Below are 22,309 nucleotides of genomic sequence, written 5' to 3' on the forward strand. Positions count from 1 at the left end.
CTGCAGGAAAATGCCATCTGTCTGATGAAGAGCTTGTCATTCATGAAAGCAAGAATATTTCCTGTGAAGCAGTATAAAGAAATAGCAAATGTCTGAGTCAGTTTCTTAAAATGAGCCCTTCTTCTCTACCCTGTTCACCCAGCAGCACATGGCTGCAGTTTCAGATGCCCTCCCTGCCAGTTTAGAAAATTATTCTGAAGATTCGCTGACTTGACAAGTATATTCTTCAACCCACAACACATTTAATCTTTCTCTATAGCACTGTAGCTCAGGAAACTGACCCACTAACATGAAATAGGAATCACTTCTCTGATTCAACAGTTGGGCAGCTGACGTACAGCTACACCCTTTCAAAGATTTGGAAAAATGACAAGTTTCTGTTTAAGTCTATACTTAAATCCATATACACGCCATTGCTCATAGTATAGCACCTAGCATAGTGATTGAGAAATTCAAGTTAGTCTTCATATTTTTGACATTGACTGCTACCCAGGATACTTCAAAAATGCTCAACAGCTGATTCCTTCATGGGAAAACTGCACCCTTGTGTCTGTGAAGACGGTGCATAGTCATTAGCAGATAAACCCGCTCTTTGCAGATACTGAGATCAGCCTCTCCTCAGATGTGTTGCACCTGCTTATAAAGCTCAGGACAAACACTACCTTTATTAATTACAGTGTCTAAATCAAAGCACAAAGAAGTAAGAGTGAAGAATGATGAATTGTGCCCGTAATGTCAAATAGTGCCACACCTTTGCTTTTACAGGTGTGGAGGAATATACCTCAGTAGTATATATACAGGAAGACCTCACCACCCCCTCAAGAACTCAAAACATTTTCAGTACTGTTAGATTATGTCAGTCAAAGTTGTTTGGCAAGGGAATGCTTGCAAATGTAGTGGTAGTATGTTCAGATTAGATAACTATCTCATCTGTTTCAAAATAAAGACACGTATGTTCTTAGCCAAACCCTTAAAAGAAAAAAAAATCAAAGGACTAATCTCTCATGAACTTAAAAACTATATGATGGCACAAGATTTCAGAATAGTACAAATCTACCCTACATAAAGATCTGTTAAAACATAAAACAAAATCTCATAATCTTTTTAGGTGAAGCATACAAAAAATGAAAACCTGTTAATTGCCAAGGAAGGTCAAGAAAAGCTCACAGGGTGCTCTCAATTACAGTAAGATAGAAGCATCACCCAAAAGAAACTTAAGAAACAACATGACATTTTTAACCTTAACACAGACATTAAAAAGAAGCTATGTCAGACCTCCAAAGAGTTTCCAATATCCTCAGATTTCAGAACTCTTCCCTCCACTCTTTTTTTCTTTTTTTTTTTTCCCAAAGTCTTCATAAAGGTTTGGGGATATTTAATATACTTGCATGCTAAAAATCTACTGGCCTCTGAGCCAAAAACATGACTTTGACTGAGCCAAAAACATGAATAGGATGCTTGCTGGCTGAACCAGAAATTCTTCCAAGAAAGTAAATAATGCTTTGCTAGTTAAAAAAAAAAAAAAAAAAGAGAGAGAGAGAGAGAGCGAGAGATCTCAGGGAAACTGAACAGCTACTTCTTTCAAGCATTTTTTTTTCTTTTGATCCACCTGAAATCTAGAATGTTTTTGAATTAAGATAGATTTCCAAGATGTAACAAATGTGTTTTGTTTTTATAAAGTCAAGAACTAGATGGAGTTGATAGCTAAAACAAGTTATCGGTTAACAAGAAAACAACTCATGGAAAGTTTTACATTAAAATGCTGTATGTAAGCAGAAGCTACTGTTTTTCTCTGAAAGAAAACCATCTCTCAAGATTCTCAAGAGCCTTTGAAGAATTTCTCAAGTCTCTTAAGAGGCTTTATAAAATGTTCTTCATAGAAAGCAAGCATTTCAACTGCTCCTGAACTGCAGTTCTAATGAATAGATCAATCAGCAGTGTAGCAAAGCCACAATGACTAAGTTACACTGAAAGTGGAGGGAAATGGAATGCATTTATATATAGCTGGGGTTTGGCCGTGACCCTGATGTCCTTAATATTTGTCCTGCCCCATGGAAACATGAATGATTACAGTGAACAAGACCACAGGGTTACTTCCCACAGGAAGGATACTACTAATACACATACAAGTCTTCCAGTGTGTTAACTCAGTAGAGTGGGGATGACCCACTGGGAGTAGCAGTATCTCTGCTACTGAGTCAGCAGTAGTGCCTTGCATGAAACTGTCCCCCCTCTGAGGGTGATAACCCAAGAGGATATTGATTTAGTATATGTTGTTCTTTGAGGAAAGTATAATTTTAGTTACTTTGTATGCATTTCTAGTTAATGCCATGCCATGCCACACCAGAGAAGTTTAAAAAGGCAACCTTAAAACCTTGTCCAAACACACAAGCCTGTCATTCTCCCTAATCCAGAATATGTATATACAGAACACCCCAGTCATTTCTTATATAGCAACAAGAAGTATTACAAGTTAGCAGATTAAATTTGTCCCTGCTTTAAAACCAGCAAATCCACAGTAATTGCTCTAGGGGATGAAGTCAACCTGGTCTATCTATCAGTTGTTCGACAACAGTGCTAAATTTGCAAAGATGACTCAAATCATTTAGGCTTTAGAAAACATCTACAGGCCAACATAAACAGATTATAACTTCCCCAGGCTCAATAGAAGCAATTAGTTTCTGCAGTGAAAACCTCTCCCATAATGTGCTGTTCTGTGGAAAACTTAAAGATGCATCTAATTACAGCTCTCCCTGAAACATGTTTTTCTGTGTACCTACAATTTCAAAATACCCAGGAGGCAGGAAAACACTATCCCATTAAAGATGTGTGGTCCTTCACAAGCAGGAAAGCAGCTTTAGGAAAGCTTTCAGTCCCTGAGCTATATCGGTGCAGAAAGTACATGCAGCTTCCCTCATCATGCCCTACACTGAATTTTGTGATTACTCCCAGGGTACCTTTCTCAGCACTTCATGTCAGCCACTGTCCTATAACATCAGGCCTTGTTAAAGACATGTTGATAGACAGCGGAACAGAAAAAAAGGTCTCAGGAGGCAGTTCATATGGAGAACTTGCTCAGCATCCAAGAGGCAGCACTGGAGAAACAAGCATCTGCTATTCAGCTGTTCAAGATTATATTATCAGCACAGCAAGGAAGCAGAGAATGAAATTAAGGACAAGGATAAAATAAGATTGCAATATTTGTTTTCAAGCATGAGTGGGGATAGACAACAACAAGAGAGACAATAAAAGAAAGAAGAGCATGGCTGTAAGGAGAATCCAGAGAGGGGATGTCTCCTTAGGTAAGGCAAGAAGAAAAACAGGATTTGTGAAAGCATCAACTTCTGGAATGGCAAATAGGGAGTATATCTCTGAGATCTTACATGGGTCAAAAAGCGTCAGGGAAAAGAGAGGGGGAAAAAAAAAGTAGTCTAACCTAAGATACATAGCACATTTTAGTTAAGAAATAGAACAACTACTGCTTTTTTCTTTATATATCCTCCAAATACCAACACAAACATTATTTCAAGTAGTGTTGGTTCGAGTTGCTACTAGCCTGTTGCCACAAAAACATTTATAGAAGTATTTCTTTAGTCAGTTTTGTAAGTTTCTTGCATGGTATCATTCTCACCATCACTTTACGTCCTACTCCTCTAAGATGATTCAGTTCTTCCATAGGGATGTGGCCTTCAGGGTAAAGCAAATTGCATGGTCATGAGTCATAAGAACCTCTGTAGAACTGGTCAGACACACTATAAATTCAGCTTACCCTTCATATAAACTGCAGAATCCTTGGAGGCATACAGAGCAGCGTTATTACTCCCTGCACAAAACAAGGTACTGTAACTATTTCTAGAGAATATTTAATTCATGTACTTTTGGGTTATGTTGTTCATTGATAAATGATGGGGGGAAAAGGCAGCAGGGATCTGAATTGGAAACAACAAATGTTTGGAAATGTATTTTATTAAGATATCTCAGGATGATCTAGAATAGAATCTTAAAAATATATGAGAAAATAAATTAATTGTAAAGAGCTCTATAATTTCTAGAGCCCCTGGACAGCATGCATATCACAGCACAACAGGAACCACTGTGTTTGCTTACGTTAGGTAATTTGTTGCTGGGTTCATTAGTTCTTATGTAAAGCAGGTCAGTTCCTGCTTTGCAAGCTACTCAAGGCAAAAAAATTCTCTATTCTGTGGTGACCCTATGCTGAACATATGTTAGTTAGTCATGGCTAACACAAGTTAGTTACCTATGCCTATGGCTCTCAATGACCTCTGCAATGGAAAGAAATATAGCAGGACTTGTAGTCTACTAAATATGGGAACTTGTCCTGCAGACAACCAGGGAAGCTACAGTCTGGGCTGGCATTGTAGGACAGAGCTTCAGGAGGTTTTTGAAAGTCAAAGAAGGACTCTAGGATGCTTAGCATAAAACATAGCCTGGGCAATGTTTACCCCCAGTACATCAGAAAGTGGACAGATTTTCTCCTGTCCTAATGGAATAGTTTGACTGTGTTTGTTCTCAGCGTATTCGCTCACTACAGTTACGAGTATTAAGAGGCTCTTGCAAAAAAACTGAATTGTCAAAAAACTCATAGTCTTATCTGAGCATCCTCAAGTGCAGGCATCGGTGTCTAATGCTATGAACTGTCACTCCAAGATGCTGTAAGGATGGTGCCTGGTAAACAGATGCAAGAAAAGTTGGAGGGAGCTTATTCCCAAACTCAAATGACAGCTAGTGTCATCGGTGATTCAGGATAGGCTAATTTTTAGAAGATTTTATAATACATGTCAATATGAAGGATGAGGAAGATCAGGTACCATCTTTCCAAACTAAGTTCTTTTTGACTCTGTTACATTGTTTACATAGAATTTCACTGGATAGTTATGAATTACATGGATTTTTTATTATTTTTTATTTAGTATCACAACATTACCATCCTGTTTCAACGAATATCCATTTGTTCCTCCTGGTTGTGCCTTGCATATGTATCTGTCTCCCTAGGTGAACTTCTGGTCAGTCTAGGAACATTCATTCACTATGAATAGCAAACACAGTTGGCAGAAATAGACAGTCTGCAGGCACTGAAAAGTCAGAACACTTTCACTTACTTCCTTAAGATCAGAACCAAAGAAAATACTTGACAGGCCAGATTTTCCTTTTGGACTAACCTGCTTATACTCAGTAAGTCTCAGTCACACAGAGGATTACTGTGCTGCACCATCAGCCCTCTGAGAAGCAAAGTTTTGAAAATCCTTCGGAGAGAGAAAGTTTTGAAAATCCTTTTAGAAAGCCTCTAAATCATGGAAGAGACTTCAGAAACTGGAGAAACATGGGCACACACAGAGCAATCTCTGTTAGTTCCTTACAGTATCCTTCCTTTCTGTGCAGGTTTAGGACAATGGAAACTGTGAACACAGCAAACACGAGGTTTGCTCTCGACTTTTTCAAACATGAGTGTCAGGAAAATGGCGACAAGAATATTTTGTTCTCCCCATTCAGTATTTCATCTGCCTTGGCTACAATATACTTGGGAGCCAAAGGAAACACTGCAAATCAGATGGCAAAGGTAAGTCTGGGCTGTAAAATCTGGTTTTCTGAAAGGGTAGATCTCTTGGATTAACATATGCAATAAATTCGTCATGATGGATCAAAGAAAAACTGCAAGAAGGAAAATTAACCAAAGTCATACGGTCATATATGCCTGTATCTATTTCTCCTCTGACGTGCAATGCAGTGAGGAGACTAGTTTTCTTACCTATCAGAAGACAAAGCCTATCATAGCCTATCATAGCTTCTTCAAAGGTTCCCAACAAAGGGGAGTGTTGCAGTGGTGACATTACCTCCTTTTAAATTACATCAGAAGAAATAAAGAATGTTTATACCAGAGCTCAGTAACCTGAGCACTTGCCAGGGAATGGGAGACCTGAAGTCTCTTTCCACCCTGCCACAGACAATACTCGTTTCCCTGGGAATGACCCCATGCAAAAACACTCCCCCTGAAGCTCTTGTAGATTTTGCAAATGGCTGACAAAAGTCAACATTCATAAGGTCAGATTGGAAATGCTGTTGGGGTGAAATTACACCTTCTCTTTGAGGTGTGGATTTTATAGGGAAAATCACCTAAACTAAATCAAATCGTACTTGTCTAAGTGTCATAACTTCAATAGGTGGCAGAGAAAACAGCTCCAATATGATAAGACCAGGCTCCTGCCCTAGGAGGTGAAGCTTGTGAGCTGACATCTGCTATGACAGAAAAAGTTGTCGCACATGCTGAGGCAGTGATCTATCTACCTAGATACAGGATTCGAGAGCGCTGGCAGAGTTACAAATAAAGGAAAGATTTCCTATTAGGAAGAAGGGAAAACAAATAAAAATAGGTCTTCTGAAGAATTTTCCAAGTTTTGAATTCTGCTGAAGGACATATCGCTTTAAAACCTAGGTAAGGTGCACATGTCCCCAGTAGGGAATTTAAGGCACACAGCTGTCCCCAGTGTTATCCTGCTGCCTGAAATACAGGAACTCTCCATTTAGAGTGCCGTTTCGGTGTTTTCCTCTTGGAGATAGCTGGTTCTTCTCATATTTTACCCTGTCAGCCTAACAGCTAACTCAAAGGAGATTAATTCCTTTGGAAAGGCACACGAGAGTTTTGCCCTGCAACCCTCAGCTGCATGTGCTCAAGCCATGTTGTACGCATAAGCCTAAAAGCTTATTATCCCATGTTGAATCAGGAATGATACAAGAATAAAATTTGATCTTGACTTGTTATAGGATCACCAATCCCATGACAAAATTGCAACATTTTACTGAAAGAGCACATTTTCTAGCATCGTATTTATTATCACATTTCTGCCTATAGGTACTTCACTTTAACAAAGCTGAAGGAGCCAGTAATGTCACTGCAACCATAAAGGTGCAAGTCTATTCCAGAACAGAAGAGCATTTATCAAATCGATGTGCCTGTTTCCAGAAAGTATCTCACCAAGTAAGTCTAGTCACCTAGCTATGGGAACTGTCGCATCTTATCTTGCTTTTATTTTCCTTCCACATTTGTATTTGACTAGGTGTACCTTCCTCAAAAGTAGTGTACATAACTAGTTGGTACAGCATCCTGAGAGGCTTCCTGTAATATCTTCACATAATGCAATGCTTAAGACACGCTTCCCCTTTTTAGGCAGAATTGCAAAATTTAACCTCAAATTTGCAGAATTTAAAATTTAACATGACCATTCTCTGTCACTTAGTTTCCCAGTCTTTTTTTCTTTAACTTTGAGGAGGGATCTCTTTTTTCATTTTTTACTGTTCAATAAAAAGCTATTTAACAACATAGTCTTTGAACAGACACCATCCCTATCTCAAAGAACTAATGGAAGATTATAGTAGACTGCCTCCCACATATTTGATTGCAGTATCAAGATTACAAAAAAATGAACTTGTACAAGCTATATGTGGTTGATGCATTTCAGAAAATAGTTTCCTTTTCAGTGAAAAAGTTAACAAAATCAACTGAGAAAATTCCTGAGGTGGATTAGTTTATTGTAGTAATTCAGAAAATTTAAAACTATTATATTCACCAGATATTTTTAGCAGACCTTTACAGATATCTTTTATTAAAGTATATCTTATTTAACATAGCAGAAAAATCTGAAAAAGCAAACTGTGTTCTTCTATATCAATAAAGGCTTTTTTATTTCTGCTGACAGAGTTCTGCTAGTTGAGCAAAAGGATCTAACTGTTTAGAAACTTCTATCTCTGTCCATGCCTCTGATTCTGAAGTAATGGCAAGATTAATAGAGCATAGGTCTAAATTTTGGGTTGACTAATTTATAGCTTATTTTCCTTGAGCTGGTTTGAGAATCTGAGTCTACATCCATTTAATCCTATTAATTCCTCAGCAATTTAAAGAATCTTCAAAATCAGAAAATAAAATTAAAATTTAGACATTTAGGCGGCAATTCTCATAAAGTTGAGAGGAGTCACATGGCTAAATCTCCATGTATTGTGTTACAGTTACATTCTCTCACTCTTTGGATATACTTGGTATTGCAGAAACCCCTTTAGAGGGGGTTTCTAACCCCTTTAGAAACCCCCTAACTGTTTTACAAAGTTCAGGTTCTTCTCACTTGTGCATTGAGGCTCACAGAGAGCCTATGCTATGTCTACAAATTTTAATATTTTGAAAATATACTTTTAATAGCTCTCTTAGAAATTCTGAACTATTTTACACAGCAGATGAATAACATTTTTTTTCTCATTTTACTCAAGACAGAAATTGACAAATCAAGTAATATCCATACTGGATTTAAAGCACTTAACTTAGAAATCAACCAACCAACTAAAAGTTACCTGCTTAAAAGTGTCAACCAGTTATACGGAGAAAAAACACTGCCTTTCAGTAAGGTATGTAGGTCATTTATCTAGGTAACATCATGCCACTCAAATTTTATGATCACTCTACGACAAGATAGTATGAGGTATGCATTTAAATACTATGTTGTTATTGTTAACCTATACATTTTCTATGAGACTCTTTCTGACTCTTCAGACAGTAAAATTTTACTTTTATAGAGTGTGTGCCTAATTTCAGTGCCATTTCTAAGTTTGCTTAACTGAATAATATGACTTATTAATCATAACTTAATATGATTAACTGAAAAAAATGAAGTATTTGCCACTGGAAAATGCTTTGTTTAACAAACATTTTAAAAAATGCAGTGCTGGTGGTCTATATCATATTTATGATGGATACTCTTTACATGGCTATAATCAATTACTAGCACTCATATTGGCAGGCAGCAAACATAAAGTAAGTTCTCTCTTGCCCCCTGCAGGAATACTTACAGTTAGCTAAGAAATACTATGATGCAGAGCCAGAATCAGTTGACTTTGTGGAAAGAGCAAATGAAATCAGAAGAGAGATCAACTCGAAAGTCGAATACCAGACTGAAGGTAAGCTTTGGTTTCTCTTCTTCCAACTGAAAAGAAAAAGGCCATGTGAAAGAGAAAGAGAGAAGGAAAGAAGGAAAGAAGGAAAGGAAGGGAGGGAGGGAGGAAGGAAGGAAGGGAGGGAGGGAGGGAGGGAGGAAGGGAGGAACTCTATAGACAGGTAAATAATCCATTTCTGAAAGTGACATTAAAGCATTTTTCCTGAAGCATTCATCTACTGATAAGCCCTCACTGAAACTGAAGCCTTCCATTTGAACAGGGGAGGAATATGGCTTATTTTTCTTTACTAGTCAAGGTCACCCACAATCCATCCCATATATTTATGGATAATTTCCATAGCTGCCATACCGGCGTGTACAGCTTCCCTAGATTATATCTGCAGAAACCACATCAACATTTACTCCAAAACAATCAAGTTGCACAAATATGTAAATGTCATTCTGTTTTCTATAGGTAAAATTCAAAATCTGCTGCCTCCTGGATCTGTTGACTCGCTCACCAGGCTAGTCCTGGTAAACGCACTCTACTTCAAAGGAAACTGGGCAACAAAGTTTCAGGCAGAAGCTACCAGACAAAGGCCTTTCAGAATAAATACGGTATGGGAATATACTGTCATATACCCTGGACTGGAGATGGCAAAAATAGTGAATAAGATGAGGGAGAGACAGTCCTGTCTACCTTCAGACCTCCACAGCATGAACATTATTTCCCTTAAAGCAGGCAGTATATTTTCCTCACCATATCTTCAGTACCAAACCTGTACACACATAATAGCACTGGAGCCAGAAGTATAATCATCAGAAAGTGGCTCACACAAACTTCCAATCTCCTCTCAAGATGAGGAAAAGAGGTTAACAAAACTGTATTCTGTAGTTCCAAATATTTTCATTTATAGCCATAAAACAAACCAGAGTGTACTGCAGTTTCCTATGAATGGGATTGAATTTAGACTACAGAGATATCCTAGCCTCCAAGCAGCTTTCAAGAAGACTCTGGTCCTCTGCAGATCCTGTGTCCCCTCCCCTAGAGCCATAAGGATATCTCAGACACGTTGGACAACTTGTGTAGTAAACAGAGTAAACTTCTACTGTGCTTTTAACTCAGTCCTTTACTGTTCAGTCAACTCACAAATGACAAGTTTTTCATTTTATTTGTTGCAGAATACAACTAAACCAGTGCCAATGATGTTCCTGAGTGGTAAATTTAATTGGTGCTACATTGAATCAGTCCAGGCCAACATTCTTGAACTTCCATATGTCCACAATGATCTCAGCATGTTTATACTGCTACCCAGTGAGATCACTGGCCTACAAAAGGTAAAGCAACTAAAACTCAGATCATGTGAAAATGAAGAATGTTGTTATATTTTTATTTACTTCACATCAAGCCCAAGGAAAAGGAAATCCCTAACTCAGTCTAGCATTTTAGAAACTTGAACCTCTTTGAACTAGACTGTTAACTGTAGTAGCTGGCACTTTTACATTTCCTAATATTGATCAGTCCTAGAAGCAATTTCCTGAAGCCCAGAAAAACAGCTCCTCTTCCAGCCAAATTAAAATAAGGATGGGGTGGCATGTGCGAAAGATTGCTAGCCCCAGGGAGATTCACTGTATCTATCCATATACAGTTTTGTTCTAAGAGAAAAGCACTGCTTGGACAGCCTCCTTTACTTTCCAGGATGTCCAAAGTTCATGTATATGGACTTTGCCATCTTCTGTGGGACTGATACATACTATATCTTTACATTAATAAGTGCTCTGAAGAAAAAAAAAAAAAAAAAAAAACAACTCTGGTGAATTCTAAGATGTAGGGAAGATGGAAGTGGCAACAGTTAATCACCCAGAGTATTGCTATGTGACATTGCTGTTATTATACTACAAATGCTTAGATCTGAATGTGCAGTTATATTCCCTGAAAATTACTGAGAGGAGTTAAAATACTACAGTTACTCCATGCAGAGTAATGTACTCTTTCTGGTAGAAATGATCTCCAGAGTTATCTTTCACGACTGTTATTTTGTTTTGTTTTGTTTTGTTTTTGTTTTTTGATATTTGTACTTTTAGAGCATCTTGAAAAGTTCTCTGTTTAGAAAAAGAAATAGCCCTTTGGGCAGAGGTTCTGGTAAACTCCGTAATTTTCTGATTCTGTTTTTAACTAACTGCAGCTAGAAGAAGAATTGACTTTTGAAAACTTGTCTGGATGGACGAGCCCGGAATTAATGGAGAAAACGAAAATGGAGGTTTATCTGCCCAGGTTCACTTTGGAAGAGAAATATAACCTCAAATCCATCTTGAGCAGGATGGGGATAGAAGATGCCTTCATTGAAAGCCGAGCTGATTTCACAGGGATGGCAAAGAACAGTGATCTGGTTTTGTCACAGGTTTTTCACAAGTGTTATGTAGAGGTCAATGAAGAAGGCACAGAAGCAGCAGCTGCCAGTTCAGGAGTTTTAGCATCACGAAGTCTTGGTGCTACTATTATTTTTGTAGCAGATCACCCTTTCCTTTTCTTTATCAGGCACAACAAGACCAATTGTATCCTCTTCTTGGGAAGGTTCTGCTCCCCATAGAAACTCAACTATTACCTAAACAAGCCTCTCAACAATGATAAATATATATATATATATATATATATATATATATCACAAGGTGTATTTAAATATTTTGGACTCTTTCTTCATTTTTCTACACATTTGATACCTTTCTGCATGTTAGAAGAGAGCATGTATTAAAAATAATCTATAATTTGTGTCTCTGGGTTATTTTCCTCGTCAAAGAACCTGAAAATGGTAATACCATTCTGTAAGCCCAAACTATGCACTGAAGGACACTGATGCCTCTTTGCAGAGCTTTCAGAACCAGAACTGCTGCCTAACAATGATCTTGTGTCCCTCCATGCTTCTCAAGCACTTTCTGATGTTCCTCAGATATAAAGACACAAAAACCATGATGGAGACGGGGGGGGCAAGGCAACGGAGGAAAAAGATCTTGATAACATGCATCCATCATTCGTAAGCTTTTAAAGTTAATAGAAATCTCAGCCACTTTTCTCTTTCCTTCAAGCATTTTAAGAATGGCTGCAAACATGACAGAGTTAACATCCTCCTGCTAGTGCCAGACTAGTAATGAGGAACAACGACCATGAGGCTTGGGAGCTTCTGTTGGACATTAGGAAACAATTTCTCCCCAGGATAGCTACCATCTTGAGCAGATTGTCCCAAAAGACTGTGGAATCTCCATCCTCAGAAGATTTCAAGGCTCAGCTAAACAAAGCTGCAGCTGACCTTGTCTACTGATGATCCTGCTTCAGGCAGGAGGTTGGCCTCTGAATATCCCTTTTAACCAAAATCCTATGATGAGAGATTATCTTTCTGGTTCTCTATTGTCAAATGCAACTCCCATTCTGTCTTTCCACCTCCTTGTTTTCATCCTCTCTGGCATCTTTGCATCTTCAGCTAGCTAATAGAGTTAGCTCACTTGCTCTTGGCATACTTCTTTGGTACTCATAGTCTCTGGCTTATGTTTACCACTCACTGCCTAACCATTCTGTAGACCTTTCTCCTACCCTGCTTTCTTGATGACTTCACTCACCTTACTGAAACCACTGCTTGTTCAATTTCTGGCATTTCTTCATTGACTTACACAACACTGATTTCTGCCACTTTTCAGAATACTTGGCCCATTCTGTTCCTGTAACCAGGTTTGCAGGGAAGTCCTTAGCACATAGCACAGCATATACTTCCCCTCTCTTCTTTTCTGGGATAGTATCAATGACAAGCACTAGGCTATGTCTGATAATATGGCTGTATTATCTCACCTTATCTTTGCTTAAGCCCTCCCAGAGAGGTTACTCTCATACTTGCCCTCCTCAATGCATGCAGGTGCAGTGCACCAACTCAGTGTTTTGCACTGTTTCTCCAAGTATTTCTTACCATGATTGTAATGAGATCTCTTCACCAACAGATTGGGTGTTCAACCATTATTTCGAATGCTCCCTCCTGACCTTGCTTCTGCTCATGCTTCTAGCGGTCTTCAGTTTTAAGCTGGACTCTTATTCAGTCACTGGCCTCTTCCTACTTCATACTCACATATCTCGTTCAGAGCTAAAGCGTAACAGCCAGGCAAATCTGGAAAATCAGGCCTACATTATCTGCTTTTGTCTAAAAACCCAAATCGTGTGCTCTAGTTCTGTGACTTTTTCATTACATTCATTTATTATAAACAACAGTTGTCTCCACAGTATTAAAGGACCTTTGGAATGAATAAAACATTTTACTACCCAAGAAGTGATATTAAAATAAAACTGAGATTATAATTCATGTTGTCCTTCTGGTCTAAGACTACTAAGTGACCATCTTGTCAACAGAAATGGTAAACTTGCGTAAGATCTTTTTGGGATTTGGTAGAAATTAACTTCTCTAGGGTAGGCAGGAACAGCCTGGGTGTAGAGGAGAAGGAAAGGGAGGTGCAAGCTGCACTATATTTCTAAATTTATTCATTGCCTAACACAGACAGAGGACCTGGCTAAGGACAAGAGTTAACTCTCCTCTCTCATAGGATCAGAGGTAACCATTTAAATCAACTTTTTCTTTTCTCATTCTTTTGTAAAGATGCTTTATAAGGATTTGTGGCTACATGACTGCATAAGTAATTTACAACATATCAGTATTATATTGCGATTGCTGGTTTTGACCATGTTTTTTTCTGGATGTCAACTCTTAGAGAAAATGAACTCATAAGACTATGGCAAGCTGCTAATTCAGGGCAGAATTAATCACAGGAAGTTTTTTTTTTAATTATTTTTTGAAGCAGTAACTCTTATACTAATTAAAATCTTAATTTGCTAAAGAAGTCCTATACTCCAGGGGAAGCAAGGCCCTTTTCATTATGCAAAGGCACAGCACTGCACGTTATCAGGTCTGGGAGTTAGAGTGGTATTCATTGGGGGAAAACAAGATGGATTTCTATTCTCATGGTATTTTAGTCATATTCTACAAGGAAAGGAATCAAATATGTGGTACAGATTTGGATACCTATTTACAGCACACTGTCAGAAAAACTGTAGTGATTTTTGCAATTAAACATGCCCAGACTCTCAGATATCCCTCAGCAATTTCTGTAGCTCCATTCCATAGAAACTAATCATTCCATAGATACAAACCTTTGTTTAAATAATAATAGTGATAATAATAATTGTAATGGTCTGTAGCAAAGAAAAGACTGAGAATCAACATCAGGCAGATCCTACTGAGCAGATATCTGGAATAATCATAACTTTAAGGAATCTGCCATTTTCTAAGAAAAATAAGATTGCCAGAAGATAAAGGTTGTAGATAGACACCACTAATAAAACTGTAGTTCTCTAGAAACAAATAGCATCTTTGCTATACTGTAAATAGCATCTTTGCTATGCGCATATATATATATGTGTGTATATATATATATAAGGTAATAGCTAGGGAATTCAAAGGATTTTAAGAAATACGTCTAATTATATTTTTAGAATCAGTGCCTAATTCTATACAGATCTAAAATGAGGTAGTGGGAAATTCAGACATTCTGCAACACCATGTGCTAAAATTACAGAGATATTTAAATTCCCCTGGGAGTATTATTTTGAGAAATCATTGGTTAAGGAAGAAATAGAATAAAATATGCAGCGTAAGAATCTGCACATTTTTGAAAACCAAAGGCACAAAGAAGCCCAAAGAAATCTGCAGCTTCATAAAAGAGGATCTATCTACAACTATAGGGAGATATTAACACATAACAAAAAAACTAAAATAAACTGCTAATCCTGACAGGTGGCAACAGTATCTCTGTGTAAGAGAAAACATACAGTTAGGCTATTAGCTTTAGCGGTTGCCCAGGCAATATATTGTAATTGCAATATTCCTCACTGGTATGCACTGCATCCACCATTTTAAACAGTCATGTTATACTCTTTCCAGGCTGAAGCAATGGAGCTGCTCTCAGCATCAGTTGGCAACTTTTCAGTTGATCTTTTCAACAAGTTGAATGAGATCAATAAAGGCAAAAACATTTTCTTTTCTCCTTGGAGCATCACAACTGCTTTGGCCATGACGTACCTGGGTGCAAAAGGTAACACAGCAAAAGAGATGGCAGAGGTAGGTTGCTCTGTAGAGCATGTACTCTGATACCATGCCTGTTTCCTGTATTAGCTGCAAAATATGCTGTGTTAAATAGAAAAAAAAAATGCCACCACAGTGACAGGGCAAAAAAAAGCACAGTGAGCAGCAAATTTTGTTTATTTCATATCACGTATCACCTTCCTTCAGTAGAAGAAAGTGTCCTATGGGCATCATGACTCTGAGCTCATTGAGCTTCTCTGAACCGACTTTTTAAAAATTATTCTACACCTTATAATTTTTCTTAACATTCTGTCACAGATGGGATGTTGCCTTTGAGAAAGAGTCTCTGAGGTAGCAAACAGCTGGAGCCAGGAGCTCCTGGCTCATTTAGCAAGAGCCTTGCAGATCCCAGCACCATCTCCTGCACCTTACCTCCCCTACCTCCATATTTCTATCTTGATTTACACTTTCCTAAATACCTCTCTGACAATCTAGAAGGAAAACAGGAATGGCATACATCCCAAGGGCTCTGCTGTCTCCACATTCTTCAGCACAGTTGCTACTGTAATGTAACACTGCCAGACAGATTGCAGGAAGATGCAAAGCAAAGAAACCAAGGCTTCAGCTGGGAGATCTCAAGATTAGAAGTGACCATGACTACATACCTGACACTCAGACAATTAACTCCTAAGAAGCACTTTTCTCAGCTTCCTGGACTCTTGGGCCTCTCATCAGGAAAAAGCCAAGGTGGCATATTTCAACTGCCAGCAACCAAATCGTGGCCCCTAATCAGCCGAAGAAGTATTTGTCAACCCAAACCTTCCCCCTGAACAGCTTCAGGCAGTGTATATGCCTATAGTTTTGAAAATAAAAGTACACTATAGCAAGAGAAAGCACCCAGACAAAAGTGGCTGTTGTGCTCAGCACTGTCCAGCACTCCCCTCTGGGTCACCACGCTCCATTTCAGGAGTCTTTGCACATTTGCCCTGGGGAGAACCATTTGGGTTTGCACATATGCATCGCTGTTACTGAAAGCAACAGCTCTGGAAAGGGGCTCAGTCTTGCAGCACGTAGACTGGAGCGCTGCGTTGAATTAGCTGCTAAAGCAACAACTAGCACAGTGAGTTATCATAAGGAGTAAAACAAGATAGGGACAACACTTGATCCAAATGTGATTTTAAAGCACACAAGTTCTCTTATGCCTGTTTCTCACCTTTGGAAACTTTGCTTGCAGGTTCTCCATTTCCCTCAAGCTGCAGGAGATGAAGGCTCTTCTTCTGTGGCCAGACCTTCTCGGGGAAGACCAAAGAGAAGAAAAATGGTATCTGTTAGAATTAAAATTCCAAAGGAAAGAATCTTTGGGACCAGAATGCCCAGGCATAGCTTTAGGAGGCTAGTATTTCATATTTGAATTACTCTCTATATTTAAAGTACAAAATCCAAAATCAAATCCAAAATCAAAATTCTGTTCTCTTCAGGCACTTAAACTCAAAGGGCGGTCTGTAGGACGGGCTGGAAAGTTTGCTATAAATCAATTAACCCGGTGATAAACAGAGCCCTGAAAACTGCAGTGATGGTAGACTTGGAAAGCTGAAAAGGGAGAGGAAACCAATGTCCTCCTCAATTGCATCACTTAGTATGTTTTGAAAACTTTATACAAAAATTCAATTGCCAATATATGGTATGGTGTCTCTTTCCAAGGATCCTGAGCACAAGGAAGCTGATGACATCCATTCTGGCTTCAAAGAGCTCCTGACTGCCTTCAACAAACCCAGAAATACCTACTCACTAAAAAGTGCCAACCGAATCTATGTGGAAAAAACCTATCCATTACTGCCTGTAAGTTGAATAGTTTTATTAAGAGAGGAGCAAAAAAAGTTGCAAAAAATATTACATTTTTAAAGTACTTTTCATTAATAGAAACTCTCTTTAAATACAGTTTTCCTCTGTAAATGAAGAGCTATGGATTCCAATTATAAATGTATTGGAAAACAACAGCTGATCCACCCACACCACTTAAGGATACATTCTCCTTTAATTGAAATGTAGAAACTCCTCTTAATGCAATTTAGCTTTATTATTGGAATGCTTAATATACTCAATGAGACTAATTGAGACATGAAAATAAAAACACGCACTGAATATGCACAGTTTTCTTCCCTTTCCAAATAAATGCTGGAATAAGGGCACAGAATTTTCTGATACTGTGCTACTTCTTAACTGCCAGCTCACAAGCCAGTGCAGAGTAAAATGTTAAATCCTGCAGTATTCCATGTCATGGGAGGCCCAGAAGCTAAGAACTTCCCTTTGAGACTGAAAAATGCAGTATCATAAAGAACTTCTTTTTCTTCTATATGATGTTTTTCAGAAGTACTTACAGCTCAGTAAGACCTACTACAATGCAGAGCCACAGAGGGTTAACTTTAGGACAGCAGTGGAACAAGCCAGAAAAGAAATAAATACCTGGGTTGAAAAACAAACTGAGGGTAAGCTGAGCTCAACCCCAACATCTTTTCTCTCTTACTAACTCCGTCTGCTGTTTCTTTTGGATAAATGGCCTTGTTTCTACAGTGCTAATGCTGCAGCCCAGTGGAAACTGGGCAAATGGGCAGCAGGAGACAAAGAGCAGCACTAGAACAGCTTCAAATACCTGACCCAGAGCCCAGTGAGTTCCCTGGGGAAATTCCCATCAACTCTACCGAGCTGTGCATCAGCTGCCCCTCAAACAGGATTGCCAGTGAGGTGTTGGACCCATGTACCACAGGCAGAGCAGAGAAAGGGGAGAAACAACTCAGTGACGGGTATGACTGAGCACCTTGCGTGCTCATACTCCAAGGCAAGTGGGAAGATCTGCCTAACTGTACTACCTGCCACTGGCCAGAAGAAGAGACCTCCTTTCGCCTGGCATAACCAGCTGGCAGGAGGACTGTCTAGTTTTTTTCTTGCAACTAGTTGCCAAGAAGGTGTGACTTTTTTTTTTTTTTTTACAAAGGAGCAAATTCCTGTCAGCCAGTCAGAAATGGACAAGAAGCAGCTTTACGAACAGTAAACAGACCAATTCATTTATGACAGGAAAGTCTTTTAGAGTGTAGTGAACTGAAGCACGGGTATTTTCACTCTGGATCTTTGGATTGGATCTTTGTATTGAGGAAATGCCCAGTTGAAACATGACATGCACTGACATACATATATATATATATATACATACTAATATAAAACCTACTCTTTTGTTTTCCAAAAGGCAAAATCAAGAATTTGGTGAATTCACAAAATGTGACAAACTTGACCACGTTGGTCCTGATAAATGCTATTTACTTCAAGGCAGACTGGGAAGTGAAATTTCTGGCAAGAAACACAAACTTGCAACCTTTCCGACTTAGCAAGGTAAGCTCTTCTGACAACCTCCTCACAGTGAACAGCCTGGTGTCCACAGCCACTGCTGAAATCTTTCTAATGTTTCATAAGTAGTTTAGTTATCCCTGTGGTAGCTAAACTCTCTGAAAAACTAGTTACTACAAAGTGTGTCAGTGATCAGCTCACCTATAACATTTATGCAACTATGTGAAACCATAACTTGTGTCTGCTGGTCACTAAATACTCACAAATTTTAGAAAATACATTAAGATGCTGCACAGGTAAATGTTAGCCAGCTCCAGATAACAAACATCTACAGTTTCTAAAGGCGACTTCAGAACTTTTTTTTTTTTTTTTTTTTAATGATGCTAGTAGGGCTAGATTGTAAGAAAATATGATTTGGGGAGTCCATGTACAGTCAAAGATACTTCAGGAACCACATGCCATGTCATAACTAAGAATGGTACTTGGGCTTCTGTACTGTCCAGCCTGGCTAAGCATGACCATAGCATCTCAAACACAGGCATAGCAGGGTTTTCCTGAATGACTGGGAGATATTCGATTAGTAGAAATGTTAATGTCTTGAATCCCAAAGAGATGAGCAGCTGAAGCTTCTGCTTTCTGCATAGCACTTATACACTGACTGCTTATCTGAATGAAGGGAAGGATATACTAAGAGATGTTACATACTCCTGCAAAGGTAATTACCTATCAGCAATTCCACTCACTGGGGGCCCCTATACAGACACTAGTGTTATCTTCTGCCAAAAACTGTGAAGCACAGAGCAATCAACAAGCCATTTTTTTTATCTCCAGAGAGGAAAGACCACAGAAAAATTGCAAATTGCTCTCATCTTCTAAAGCCGGAGCTGTTTTTACTACCATAGGATTGAAAGGTCATATCTCATACTCACTCTATCCCCTAATCCTTGCTGACTTTTCTAAATCACTTCTACTCTCCTCTTGGGTTACTGAGCACACTCTGAGAAGAAAAGAAAACCAGACTGTTCAGGCAATAATAAATCTGTGTGGGAAAACCCCCAAGATAAGAAATACTGTCTGCTTTGAAAAAGCTTTGGAAAAGAAATGACAAACCACTATTTTCTCTTTCTCTACTGCCTTGAGTCATATTCATCCTTCATTTCAAGGAAAAAAATCTTGCTGTTTCTAAGTCAATAAATAAATACTTCACAGAACAAGACCAAACCTGTGAAGATGATGTACATGAGACATGCGTTTCCAGTTCTTATCATGGAAACAATGAATTTCAAAATGATTGAGTTGCCATATGTGAAACATGAACTCAGTATGTTCATCCTCCTTCCTGATGACATCAAAGACAACACTACAGGCCTTGAACAGGTAAAAATATATATTTAACTTTCCCTTTTCTATATCCAAGACAAATTCCGTGTTTCTTTTACTAACATTTCCACATACAACACTGTAAATATTAAACTGAAAGATGTATCTTCAAAATATATATATATATACCTTCTGGTGGGTAGGATGAGTACTAGCAAATTCAGTTGAATGTTTCCCAGCCAGACCACAAATGGTGCAGTCTTAAAAGGTTAGCATCAGCATCATCTTTTGCTCACATATAAACAGTGTCTAAAACTGAAAATTTTTCCATGGCCAATAAGAGGACTGTGACCGAAATTTCATGATTTTTTTTAATCCCATGCCAGGTGTGTTTTACGAACAGAGGGTTGAGATGAGGAAGGAAGATCCTTATAGCAGTAATATGGGTGGTTTCACTACAAATATATTCGCTTAGCTTGATGAAATTTGTCAATATTAAAAGAATGAGTCATCAGGAGGAGAATGACAGAAAGGAATTTATGGTCACAGGGAACTGTAGAGTTGATTGTTTTTTGACGCTTTCCTTGGACAGATAATCTTCTCACAAATGAATGGTCAGAGGGAAAGAAAAGGAAGAGAGGAGAGGAGAGGAGAGGAGAGGAGAGGAGAGGAGAGGAGAGGAGAGGAGAGGAGAGGAGAGGAGAGGAGAGGAGAGGAGAGGAGAGGAGAGGAGAGGAGAGGAGAGGAGAGGAGAGGAGAGGAGAGGAGAGGAGAGGAGAGGAGAGGAGAGGAGAGGAGAGGAGAGGAGAGGAGAGGAGAGGAGAGGAGAGGAGAGGAGAGGAAAGGAAAGGAAAGGAAAGGAAAGGAAAGGAAAGGAAAGGAAAGGAAAGGAAAGAAGGAAAGGAAAGGAAAGGAAAGGAAAGGAAAGGAAAGGAAAGGAAAGGAAAGGAAAGGAAAGGAAAGGAAAGGAAAGGAAAGGAAAGGAAAGGAAAGGAAAGGAAAGGAAAGGAAAGGAAAGGAAAGGAAAGGAAAGGAAAGGAAAGGAAAGGAAAGGAAAGGAAAGGAAAGGAAAGGAAGAGTGGTCTGGAGTTCTGGAGATCTCGTGGATTTTAATTTCCTCTACTAACTGAACTAATGTCTTTTAAAACCTACCTAACATTGTCTCAGAGATCCTGGGTTTACCTGCATTGTGTACCCTTAACTTGGTAAGAATGGAAAACACACAGCACTGTGCATGAACAGATGCTTAGCTCTGCAACAGGCCAATGCTTTTCACTCAATACTTCATGAACTGCAAGAGATAAATGTCTCTTCTCTACACATTCAGGAAGGACAGTACTGCACAAGAAGTCAGAGCCCCTTCTTAAGCCAATGTGTGTGGAACCTCTTCTCTCTGACCTGAAATTTTGTTCTGATACTGTCTGCTTCTAAACACATACATCTGTTGTCTCAAAAATAAGGATTTTGTGAGATTGCAGTCTTACTACGACAGTAAGATCCACCATTGTAGTGACTTAAATTACAAGGTTGCTTACTCCTTGAATCTATCATGTCAAGCATACCATTCATTGCTCTCCTCCATCTGATATGAGCTGAATCCAGGTAGCACAGTGCCCAGGAAGGACAGTCGCATTGATAGATCCTGCTGGAAACAGCTTGTTTTAAAAATTCAAAGGAAATATGTGGAAGAGCTGGTTCTATGGAATTGGGCCAAACCATATGCCCCACAGCCAGGCACCAGCAGTTTTGTTCACACTGGGCAAAAAGAAATATTCTCACTCAAGACTGAATTAAAAGAGAGGAAGAAACTACTTCAGATGTTGGCAGATAAGGGAAGTTAAGTGCCCTGTCTTTATTTTGCAAAGAATATAGCAGAGGTGGTACTCAAAACCTTGCAGCAGTAAGTCTCATGCTTGTTGCAAAACAAACTTTTTATCATCAGTAATACCAGGTTATATTTCACGCTTTCAGCTAAGTGTTAAAACAGTTTTTAATACTTTTTGTTTTGTAATTATTAAATCTCCCTCATTCTTAAACTGTAGCTGGAAAGAGAATTGACATATGAGAAGCTGTCTGAATGGGCTGATTCCAAGAAGATGAAAGAAACTACTGTTGATCTGTACCTGCCTAAGTTTACAGTGGAGGAGAAATATGACCTCAAAGATATTTTGACCAAGATGGGAATGATCAGTGCCTTCAGCCCTAACGCTGACTTCAGTGGAATCAATGCAAAAGGTGGTTTGATGATATCCCAAGTTGTGCATAAGTCTTTTGTTGCCGTTGATGAGAAAGGTACTGAGGCAGCAGCTGCTACAGCTGTATCTGTAGACCTAACAAGTATGGGTATTGACGTGGAGGTCCTGCAATTTAAGGCTGACCACCCTTTTCACTTCTTTATCAGATACAACAAATCCAAGACAATCCTATTTTCTGGCAGATTCTGCTCCCCATAGAATAAGTTATTCCTCATGCCCAGACAGCTCCCAAAGTTCATTGTTCTATGGGAGAACATAAACTGCAGCTTTTAATCATTTAGCCATAGGTATTGAAAATATACATACTTAAGTCTTTGCCCACCATGTATGGCACCACCCAGAGATGACC

General features: G+C 38.8%; 2 protein-coding genes across 2 annotated transcripts; both read left to right on the forward strand.

The window, feature by feature from the left end:
* The first annotated feature begins 5,410 nt into the window (after positions 1-5,410).
* On the forward strand, positions 5,411-11,524 carry LOC104570170 (serpin B10). The gene is made up of 7 exons (XM_010217168.2): positions 5,411-5,578; positions 6,869-6,982; positions 8,275-8,409; positions 8,841-8,958; positions 9,409-9,551; positions 10,116-10,271; positions 11,120-11,524. The coding sequence occupies exons 1-7, from the start codon at positions 5,411-5,413 to the stop codon at positions 11,522-11,524; spliced, it is 1,239 nt and encodes a 412-aa protein (XP_010215470.2).
* A 1,945-nt stretch (positions 11,525-13,469) lies between these two features.
* On the forward strand, positions 13,470-22,227 carry LOC104570169 (heterochromatin-associated protein MENT). Its single transcript, XM_010217167.2, has 8 exons — positions 13,470-13,519; positions 14,906-15,082; positions 16,281-16,367; positions 16,748-16,885; positions 17,415-17,532; positions 18,288-18,430; positions 19,595-19,762; positions 21,748-22,227. The coding sequence occupies exons 2-8, from the start codon at positions 14,915-14,917 to the stop codon at positions 22,156-22,158; spliced, it is 1,233 nt and encodes a 410-aa protein (XP_010215469.2). The 5' UTR covers positions 13,470-13,519; positions 14,906-14,914; the 3' UTR covers positions 22,159-22,227.
* Positions 22,228-22,309: the final 82 nt, after the last annotated feature.

Source organism: Tinamus guttatus, unplaced genomic scaffold (assembly GCF_059628265.1).
Source record: "Tinamus guttatus ecotype Peru unplaced genomic scaffold, ASM5962826v1 Tinamus_guttatus_pri_ptg000639l, whole genome shotgun sequence".
NCBI classification, from domain to species: Eukaryota; Metazoa; Chordata; class Aves; order Tinamiformes; family Tinamidae; genus Tinamus; species Tinamus guttatus.

What these genes read in the sequence shown, in the direction of transcription:
- LOC104570170 (XM_010217168.2), top strand. Translation starts at nt 5,411, where the DNA reads ATGGAAACTGTGAACACAGCAAACACGAGGTTTGCTCTCGACTTTTTC. An exon ending in CTGCAAATCAGATGGCAAAG is followed by an intron (nt 5,579 to 6,868) that starts GTAAGTCTGGGC and finishes TTCTGCCTATAG; the next exon opens with GTACTTCACTTTAACAAAGC. An exon ending in AAACACTGCCTTTCAGTAAG is followed by an intron (nt 8,410 to 8,840) that starts GTATGTAGGTCA and finishes TGCCCCCTGCAG; the next exon opens with GAATACTTACAGTTAGCTAA.
- LOC104570169 (XM_010217167.2), top strand. Translation starts at nt 14,915, where the DNA reads ATGGAGCTGCTCTCAGCATCAGTTGGCAACTTTTCAGTTGATCTTTTC. An exon ending in CAGCAAAAGAGATGGCAGAG is followed by an intron (nt 15,083 to 16,280) that starts GTAGGTTGCTCT and finishes CTTTGCTTGCAG; the next exon opens with GTTCTCCATTTCCCTCAAGC. An exon ending in AAACCTATCCATTACTGCCT is followed by an intron (nt 16,886 to 17,414) that starts GTAAGTTGAATA and finishes GATGTTTTTCAG; the next exon opens with AAGTACTTACAGCTCAGTAA.